This window comes from Trichosurus vulpecula, chromosome 4 (assembly GCF_011100635.1).
Source record: "Trichosurus vulpecula isolate mTriVul1 chromosome 4, mTriVul1.pri, whole genome shotgun sequence".
Taxonomy (NCBI): domain Eukaryota; kingdom Metazoa; phylum Chordata; class Mammalia; order Diprotodontia; family Phalangeridae; genus Trichosurus; species Trichosurus vulpecula.
Window position 1 is genome coordinate 395,263,898 of NC_050576.1, and position 10,702 is coordinate 395,274,599.

At 36.2% G+C, this 10,702-nt stretch overlaps 1 protein-coding gene across 1 annotated transcript in view; it reads right to left on the minus strand.

Moving 5' to 3' along the window:
* Positions 1-10,458, minus strand: part of GCC2 (GRIP and coiled-coil domain containing 2) — a 54,962-nt gene extending 44,504 nt beyond the window's left edge. Inside the window, exons 1-7 of the mRNA XM_036754258.1 lie at positions 10,217-10,458; positions 9,584-9,640; positions 8,383-8,467; positions 7,380-7,447; positions 5,900-6,004; positions 1,502-3,961; positions 672-741 (exon numbers count right to left, since the gene is read on the minus strand). Of these exons, the coding sequence (XP_036610153.1) occupies positions 672-741; positions 1,502-3,961; positions 5,900-6,004; positions 7,380-7,447; positions 8,383-8,467; positions 9,584-9,640; positions 10,217-10,222 (2,851 nt within the window). The 5' untranslated portion in view covers positions 10,223-10,458. The remainder of the gene's footprint in view (positions 1-671; positions 742-1,501; positions 3,962-5,899; positions 6,005-7,379; positions 7,448-8,382; positions 8,468-9,583; positions 9,641-10,216) is intronic.
* Between the last annotated feature and the right edge of the window lie 244 nt (positions 10,459-10,702).

Sequence of the window (10,702 nt, forward strand, 5' to 3'; positions counted from 1 at the left end):
TTTATTTTTATCACAATCAACTCCAATTTCTATAGCATTATTCATGTTTTTCAATTAAAGATTAGCAGCAATTCAAGTGACTAGTAAGTAATTGAGAAATAATCTTGTGGCAATTGAAATATCACATGATAATTATCAGCTGGCACTCTAAAAATGTTTTGGGAGATGATCTGTTAGTGAAGTCATGCACTTTAAAATATATAATTACTTAACCGATATCACAATAGTTAAAAAAAAAAACCCTACAGGAAGAAAACAGCCAAAATAAAAATCGTACACAGAAAATACCAGAAAACCGTAAGTTTGTAGAAATCAAGGGTTGAACCTCCTCCTGAATCTAAACTCTTTCAGACACATTTAATTCTCTAAAAGTTTCAAAGATTTTGTAACTACCTTTGGTAATAAATTTTAATGTTTCACATGTTTAACTAAACCAAACTTAACACCCTAAGCCTTTAAATTCCCTTCCTCCCTACCAGATCAAACATCCTTTCCTACAGACAAATACCTGGAAAAAGAAGGCATAACTGAATAAATACTAAGGGTGCCAGGAAAAGATATTTGCCATAAAAATCTATTAGCTGAATGAATTCTCATTCCACAACAATAAAGTGACATTAAAAGAAAACAACTTGTCTTTATAAAAAGATAGGTTAAACAAAAATAGTTACCAATTTTATCTTCTAGTTCCATTACTGAATGTTGATCACTTTTTACAGAGTGTGAGTTCTCTAAGGACGCCTACATTTTAAACAAAGGCAAAAAAAACAAAAGCAAAATAATGTAATTAGACCAGGTTTGTTTCTTTTTTTGTAATGAAGAACTAGCAAGAATATCATTGTCTTGAAAAAAAGCTAAAATCACAAGTGATTTACGTTAAAATATTTTTTGGGGTAGCTTCTTCTTGACCAACAATGTAACTAATATTGAACCATAGTATTATCAAAATTTCTGTGAACATAAATCAATACAAAGATTAATGTAGAAAAGTGTAACATCCATGAACAAGGTACATAATGTATAACATGGAGTACTCATAATTAAAGTATACAGACAAGATCACATAGTTCTTCCAGCTTACCAAATACTATTAAATAATTTTTTATTCGGAGAGTCCCACATTTTAATTAAAGAGAAGTATTCATACAGTTGTATTTTTCTTTTCAAACTGTTCCTTACTGAGGAACAAGTTTGTAGGCAAAATTTTCTGGACCTTAGTGACCTGCTATATAAAAACGGACAAGTCATTTAATCCCACTATTCCTTTTCATAAGCAAGACCAAAGCAATTAAAATCTAAAAACCAAAATGTTTAGGGCTACATCTTCAACACTTTTGAGAAAGCTTACCATTTAGAAATAGAACTAAAAAATGCTGAATTTAATTTTGAATTTATCTAAGTTTATTCTCCCTAGAGTTTTATGACTAAAAGCTAGTGTTTTGAATGGGCATAGTCTATAATCAAGGATTAATTTTATTAGTAAAATAAAATAATTTCCAACCTTTAAAGATGTCAGTTCTTCTTTCACATCATGTAGTTCTGCCTCTCTTTGTTCTAGCAACAGCCTTATATTTTCTTGCTCTTCTACAGATGACTCTCCTTGATTCTGAATTTCATTTTTGCTACATAAAAGGTTCTCAGAAAGTTCTCTTATCTGAGCTAAGAGATTCTGGTTTTCGAGCCTAGTCTTTTCATTTACATTATTCATCTCTTGAAGGTCAAGTTGCAATGCTGCTTTTTCTGACAGACAGCCTTCCAATTCTTTCTTTAGAAGAAATCTTTCTTTTTCATAGTCTTCAAGTAAAGATCTAAGTTCTTCACAATGAGCTAAATTTTCTTCTTTGATATGTTCATTTTCTTTCTGCAACTGTAGCACTGTTTCATTATTCTGAAAAACCAAGCTCAGTTTTTCCTCCTTCATTCTTCCTAAAGAGTCACTTACAGCTTGTAGGATAATCATGATATCTTCTTCCTCTTTTATTTCTGAAACTCTGCATCCCATCTCTTTCAGAAAACCATACAGCTGAGACCTAACAATTGAATTTTGTGTTTGCTCCTTTACAAATAACTTATCTAAATTATCTTTTTCTTCAATTGCTAATTGAAGTTTATTTTCCAGTTCTGCAGCTTGCTCTTTAAAGCTAAGGTCTCCTTTTTGTTCAGATATAAAAGTGTCCAAATCTCTACTCATTTGGTCCTTTTCCTTATTTAGTCTTTCATTTTCTTCCTGAAGGGTCTTCATTTGAGATGACAACATTTCTCGTTCATCACACAGAACATTAACTTGAACCACAAGTTTTTCCATGTCTTGGTTGTTATGCTTTTTTTCTTTTAAAGTCTCTTCCCATACTTCTGTTAATGCTTTCACCTTCTGTTCTAGTTCATTGTTGTATTCAGTAATTTGATCTACTTTTTCCTTAAGTTCTATAATCTCTTCTTCTTTCCTTTCACATTTTTCATGGAGGTTGTCCAATTCCTCCTGAGCATTTTGTATTTTACTTAAGAATTGATCTTTTTCATCACTAAGAATGCATATTTTTGCTTCTAGCTCTTGTATCATAGTATCTTTCTGACTAAGACTAATCAGTATTTCTTCATTTTTCTCTTGAAGGTTCCTGATTACATTTTCATGTCCCTGTGCCTCATCTTGTTTAGATAACAATACTTCCTTTTCTCCTTTGAGACGATTCACAGTTTCAATGAGATTATCTTTTTCATTAAAAGCAGCTCTGAGTTTTTGCTGCAATTCATGAACATCAGAAGCCTGCTGTTGTTTCATGGATTCAAATTCCTGGCTGATCTTTCCAGCTGACTCACCTAATTCTCTCTGTAAAATTTCCATTGTTTCTCGCAAAGTCTCATAATTTAAAACTGCTTCTTGCTTTTCCTGCTGTAAGTTTTCATATTGTTCCCTTAGATCTTGCATTTCAAACATTATGGTTAATTTTTCTTTTTCTGCATTTGACAATAAAGTTTGCTTTAGTTCTGATATTCCTTTTTGGTACTCTTCTTTAAGACTCTGTACTTCCATGTTATGTTGTTTCACAGTATTACTAAATTGATTTCTTGAAACTTCTAGCTCAGACTTTAATTTTTCAATTATACAACAGTGATCTTCTTTAACAAGTAGTAGTTCATTAACTTTAAACTCTAAATCTTCCCGTTCATGAAAAAACTCATCCTTTATATGTTGGGCATCCATTTCTAGTTTTAACTTAAGATTATTCATATAGGTTACTTCATCTTTTAACATACTATGCTGTGACTCCAGTTCTTTCAAGGAATCTTCTAAGTGCTTGACTTTTTCATTAACTATTTGTTTTACGGCTGTATCTTCTTGGATCTCCTTGTCACATACCAGATTTTCTTTAACTGGATTCAGTGCTTCTTTAAGGTTTTCAAATTCATGCTTGGACTTCTCTTGAATGTTTTCTTCATTTGTCGTATTCTCCATTAGTTGTTCAAATTTGTTTCTTTCTTCTTCATGTTCTTTACCAGAAGCTTCAAGCTGATGCATCAATGCTGCCATTTCTTCTTTGTGTGTAGTCTTCAGCTGCAAAAGCTCCTCCTGCAAGCTACTGATTTCACTTTGGTAATGCTGAGAATTAGCCTTGATAACGTTTTGGAGATCATTAATTTCTTGGTTCTTTTCCTCAGCAACTGCTTCCAATTGCTTTTTCAGATATAAAATTTGTTCTTCATAAGCTGGCTTAATTCTTTGAATCTCTTCTTGCAACTTTTTGACATCATCTTGGGACTCACTATTAAATTTAAGCTGTTCTGAAAGTCCTATTTGTTTTTTCACCGCTTCCTCCAACTCCTTCTCTAAGGCAGCTTTATCTTCACTGTACTTTGATTGTACTTGAGTCAATTCAGTTTTCCAACTTTCAATTTCCTTCAAGTAACTTCTACTTGAGTGTTCAAACTCCTTCTGCAGATCTTCCATCTTAGCTATGGAATACTGGTTAAAAAAAATAAACACACATTAATAATGCAAAAAAATACAATTAACCTTAACTTCCAGTTTTTTTTGCATCTTTTCAGCTGCAGTCTAACCAGGTAGAAGAGGAACCAAACTGGGATGGTAGAAAACAAATATCCTAGGTAGGCTCAAGAATTTAGCTTAATTCCCGCTCCATCACAATAGGAACAAGGACCAAGAAAAAGGCTTTTTATCTCTCCCATAAAACTCAGCCAGCGAAAAAGTAAGATAGATAGGGATGTTTTAAACAATATGACCACAGCTAACATTTAATGAACACTACTGTAAAAGACACCAAAAATACTACAGCCAGTGTTTGGACAAAAAGCAGACAAAATCTCTGAATCTGACTTTCCTTTAACAAAGCTTCTAGAAATTATTTTAACTTTAAAAAGTAAACTTTTTTCTTACTCAAATATGGTAAAATATAATCAGACTTTGTTTAAAAGAAAAAGGAATTTTATAGTCAGAATTATGACAGAAATGGATGACAGACAGGATTAGCACTGTACTTTTTAAGACCATGGATACTTAGAGTCATCAGATGTATCACAACTCTTACAATACTAAATGAGGGAAGGTTATAGTTTATGCAGCTTTATATAGAAAGAAACATGATGAAAACTAATCTATCATTATGGGATGAACTTGATGAGGGTACTTCTAGCACAAAAATCTATGCCCCTATTAATTGTATTTAAATAATCATAAAATTTAAGTAATATTATTCCAAGTCCTCACATAATAAACATTACTTATGTCTCATTTCATCCTGCACCTACATCTTTACTTTGGGTATTTAGGCTGTAATATTATAGATGTCTACATTTCATATACTTGTTGCCAACCCAAGGAAAAAAAATAAACCATTTGAACGCCCATAGTTCCTATTAACCTTGGAGAAGATACATTTATAAATAATTTTACCACTGTCCAATTGTTATTACCTGGCTACATTTGAAAGTAAAAATTGCCTGTCGCAAACCTGGGAAGAAAACTTTCGATAGTGCCTTTAGCCTCCATTTTCTGTTTTCTTCCTCAATGGTATTCTTTTTCCTTCCTCTGACTCACCTCCCCCATTAGCGGCTCAATGCCTAGCTTTCTAAACCTTTCCTCATTTACAACAGTACAATTTTGGCTACTTGCATGTTTTTTTCTCCACAAATGTCAAATGAAAGGCAGTTTAATCAGGTGAATCATGGTGGAGAATTTGTGGGGTAAGAGAACTCCCTGCCAGGGGCTTGAAATCATAAATCATTGATATTAGCCTAGAAAAGAAAATTACTTTGACTGGTAAAGGTTGGTGGGTTGGGCTAGAAGGAACAACGGGCAGCTAAGCTGGTCTTTCTTCTATCCCTTCCCTTGACCCTCAACCCATTCTTTCCATATCTCCGTACTTTGACTCATGATGGGAAATCCAGGGTCTATTTCTTTCTTTCTTTTTTTTTGCAGAGGGGAAGGCAGGGCAATTGAGGTTAAGTGACTTGCCCAAGGTCACACAGCTAGTAAATGTGTCAAGTGTCTGAGGCAGATTTGACCTCAGGTCCTCCTGACTCCAGGGCCAGTGCCCTACTCACTGTGCCACCTAGCTGCCCCGCCAGTGTCTATTTTTAATTTTCAGTGACTTCTTGCCCTTCCTCTATGCTATCATCCCTGGACTAGATCTTGCTTTACTCCAAATAGCATCATAATGAAGTATTACTTCGGTATTTAAAAAATATCAGAATATATGTATATGTAAAATAAAATCACTTTAGAATTATATAAATAAAACAAAGAATAAATGATAAAAAATTATTTCTTTCCAAAATGATTTTTCTCAATACTGCTACCATAATTAAACAATGCAACAACAAAGCTAGAGATACTAATTGAGAATATATAAAAAACATTCATGAGAAAAAGCTGTTTCCATACTTCAGTTTCTTGCTTCATTTTAACATTTTCTTTCTTCAAAGCTAAGCAGTGTTGCTCAGCCTCTGCTTTTTCCAGAAGAACAGTATCCAGTCGTTTCGTGAGAGCCTATTTTTGAACAAGACAATATGTTTGCAAAGTACTAATCAAAAAACAGGTTATGGTTCAACCACAGAACATTAAAATGGTTTTGAAACATTTTCTGCTTTTCTCAGGGAAACAGATGACCAGACACTTATTTTTAGGAACTCTCTATTGCCTGCTATCTAGAAATGGTATAATAAAAATTGAGGATAATCCAATGGTGGCATATTTCAAAAGAATTATTTTGAATTTGATTTATTCCCACAAAGGCTAAAAGACTAGAGGAAGTGATAGCTTTTAGAAAACTAGGTAGCTGGAAAAGGAAGCTGGTTTAGGAAAAGGCAGGGTTGAGGGGAAGAGGAAAGAATATTTGGATTTGGTCTTGTCGGGTTTGAGGTGATGGGAAGACATCCAAAACCAATTTATAAGATGGTCACCATAATGTAAAGGAAAACAATTGAAAGACTTTGGAATTCAGATAAATTAAGTGATAAATCATGATATCAGAAGACTGAAGGCAAAGCATAACCTCCTTTTCTTGGCAGAGATATTGTGGACTATAAGTACAGATTGAGGTGTGTGCTTTAAGAATTGGCCACATATTATTTACTTTGCTTGATTTTATTTACATGGAATCAGCAGAAGGAAGGGAAAAGTCAGTGGGTAGTGGTAGTGATATTAAAAAAAAAAAAGGACATGAATACAAAACAAACACCTAAATGAAAAGCAAGGCCAATTTATAGGGGCCTATTAGCTAACAGCACAAAACTTTTAAGCTGAAACCTATATAAAAGTGATTTAGGTCTCAAAGGGAATATAGATAGAGATGAGTAGAGGAGCAGGATCACAGCCAAAGTTAAAGGGTGAGAGAAAGTCAAAGAATCACATAGCAATTTTTAGAGCCACAAACATCTTAAAGACCATCTGGTCCAGAGGTTCTTAACCTAGGGTTGGTAGATAATATTTCAGGGAGTCTGTGAACTTGGATAGAAAAAAAAATTGCACTTTTATTTTCCTAACCTTTGCTTTCCTTTCTATGTGCTTCATTTTATGCATTTAAAAACATTATTTTAAGAAGGGCTCCATTGGTTTTACCAGATAGCCAAAGGGATCCAAGATACAAAAAAAGGTTAAGAATCCCTGATCTTATAGTCCACTCCCCTCATTTTACAGATGAAGAAATGGAGCTGTTAAAAGTCTAAGTGACTTTCCCTAGGTCAGAGAGAGAGAAGAGCCAGGATGAGAACTCAAGTCTCCTGATTTACAGCAGGGTTTTTTCCAAAGTGCTAAATTGCCAACCTGAAAGGAGACATGACTTATTAGAGATTTCCCATGAAAATAAATGTGTATAAAAACAACCAATCCCACTTGCACTATTCGGAAATGTGCTATTTATTACCTGAATTACATCATTAGTTCCCTCAGCAACAGGTTTTGATCTAAATTCTTCAATCTCTTTCTCTAATTCTAAAAGAAGTTAAAACAAATTTGTTACTACATTTTGGACAATTCAGAAATCAGTAAAGTAATTTCAAAAAGATTCTATAAGAGCATTCTGTAAAATACATAATAGTTACATCTTTGATTTAAAAAGTGGGAAAGCAACACTCCTACTCCCCCCCCCAAATATATTAAGCACGAAGGTAAAACCTTCTTTATGCTCTAAGATCAGCATACAACAGATTATGTATAGACCTAAACATAGCTACATATGCCCTCTTCTGGAGCAGAACTTCTTTCTAACCAAAATATTGCCCCTATTAAACTTGAACCAAATATTACTGAAACCAAAACCAGTAATTTTCTAGTAAGAACTTAAGTCTCAGGGTGACATTTTAAAATCATTAAAAATTCAGGAAATTCAAGGGTGTTACATATAAGTATTTCTATAAAAGAAAGATAACAGTTTTCTTTTTAAGAGGAAAGGATAAACTGAAGACAGCACTTGATTGACACGTATAATATTAACAATAACTACTAACATTTAGGCATTGTGCTAAGTGCTTTACTATTATCTCATTTGATTCTTACCCTCTAATTTCTTTGATACTCCCTAAACCAGTTCTAAAAATTGACAGTTTTAAGTTGTTTCATTAGAAGCTTCTCTTTTTCCATCCTTCACCTCAAACAAGCTTTGTTCTATCCTTCTAATATATTCCTTTCAGCTCAGACAAAGGCAACTGCTCTTTAGTGCGGTGAGATAACGAAAACATCAAAGGCTAGAGTGGGTGGAATCTTAAATAGTGTTAGGTTCCGTAAGACAGTCTGGGAAGAATTATATGTTTTGCACGGTATCATCAAGGACCAAAGCCAAGTCAGTTTAATATTAGCAATTATATAATTTTCTAAAAAGAAAATGAAGATTTGGGTAGTTAAAGTGAACACTTTATCAATCCAATTACCTGTGCATCTTGATTTAACTTTCTGCATCAACATCATCTGCTTCTTGGCAAACTTGATGAGATCTTCCTTGGGTAATGTTTCCAACTAAAATGTATATAGATGTTATTAAATTGGTTATAACTTATATTTCTACTAGAGAACAAAGAAACTACTTTGATGTTTTGCTAAAAGCAGTCCTATGTTGATATTTAAATTGTTCTTTTCTTAAAACTTTTAAGTCAGTTGAGCAAAAACTATTCCTAACTCCATGTTTGCTTATTAAGGAATTATAAAAATAATCTTTAAGCATTTTTTTAAAAAGGCCATTTTCATGGGCTTCTTAAGAAACTAGAAGTCTGACTACATGAAAATTTAAGAACTGCTACTAAAAGAGAAAGAAAAGTCAAGTTAGGCTGAGTACTCTACCAACGAGTTAATGTTTTCACACAGACTTTTGTGGAGAAATTACTGACCTAACAGATCTATCTATCTATCTACATATCTATATTTATCTATCTACATATAGACCTAAGATGTAATGTGATCCCACACCCTAATTTACAGAAGAAGAAACTGAGACCTCTGAGGTAAAAGTCATAGCTAAAGATTATACCACTAGTTAGTAGCAGAACTTTTGACTACCCAAAGTCTTTTGACTTCTATTTAGTTTACTAGTTTTTTTGTTTCACTACGGAACTATGCACAAAGTGCTTAACTTTTTGGACTACAGATTCTTTCAGGAGCTGTAACATCTCTGCCAATTAGGAAATAGAAAGTATGTTAAATTTATCAAAAAACTAAAGTGTTCCTATCCTCTAAAGGGCTTTCCAACTTTTCAAGTTGTAATAATGGGGACTGGCCTCTAAAGTCCTTTTCAGTTCTCAATTTTAAGGTTCTATTAAAATTTCAGATATCCAACAAGCATTTACTACATTCCAAACACTGTGTCAGGCCTAGGAGATACAATGACAAAAAACAAGCTTCTCAAGGAATTTACTGGAGGGAAAACAGCAAATAAGATAAAAAACAAATATATGGGAAATAAAAGCAAAGTTATTTGGGTAGGGGAGAGCAGAGTCACAGATAAGGAAAGGCTTCCAACAGGACTGGTGTTAAGCAGCAAAGGAAAGCTATGGATTCTAAGAGGCAGAGGTGAGGAACTCTTCCTAGAATGTGCTAAGTAATCCTGTATACAGCCCCAAAGAGGATTTTTTTTTTTACCTTAGATTTGCCAGCCCCAGGTGTGGCTGGTGAGGCCACCACATCTTGCCCGGGATCCTGCAAGAGAGGCAGACTCAAACCTGTGAGTGAGTTGTCAGAATTGAGTTCTTTTAAAGGGATTGGATCGATGAAGTTTCACACACACACACTCACTCACTCACACTCTCTCTCACGCCTCCCTCACATACACACAAACACACCCACCTCTCTCCTGGAACCAGGTGAGCAACATATAGGGTGTGCTAAAGTCTTAGGCTTTAATAATTTACAGCTGCACTAAGACTTTGGGGACACCTGCACTACTTTAAGGACAATGGAGAGGGTTTGGGGATGGAGCGGGCATTAGGCAGAGCGGAAGGATGGATACAGAAGGAGATGCTCCAGGCAGGTATGGGGGATGTTAAAAAGGTTGTCAGCACGCGAGAACTTCCTGTTTCGGGGCTGGGGGGCAGGAAGGACACGGGCCCAGGCGGGCATGGGGGGCGGGGTACAGGCAGCCACCGAGGGGGTCCAGTCAGCTGAGGAGGCCTCCGACGCCAGGAAGACGTCGGGAAGGCAGGGGAAAGGGAAGGGACATCTACGCCGCAGGCACCACCGTTTCTCCCCAACCCCAGAGCCCGGGAAGCGGGTTACCTCCATGTCCACGCCGGCATCACCCACACACAAGCACAAGCCCCCCCCACCCTTGGCCGGGACTAGCCGGTAGCTGCCGTCGCCGCTGCCGCCACTGCCGCAGTCGCTTTACTTCCGTCTCCAGCAGTTGCGGGGGCAAGGAGCCGCTGATGACGTAGGATCCATCCGCGGGTCAAGGGTGACGTTTCACCGCAGCCCCGCCCCGCCCCCAGTGTTGCCTCGGTAACCGCGGCACCGCCTCTCTGGCTCTTCTCCCTTCTTCCTCCGCCCCTCCCCCCACCTCCGCCCCGCGGCCTGTTAGTTGAGCTGGCGCTTCCTGCTTCCGCCTTCCAGATCCGGGAGGAGGCCCCGGGCTCTAGTCGGATTCTTCCCTCCTCCCCTCCTCCTGGCTCTGTGAATCCTGGGGGAAAGGGTGATGGAGAAGGGAAAGAAGAAGGAGAAGCTGAGGGAGGTGGACCAAATACCAAGTTAACCCCAGTATACACA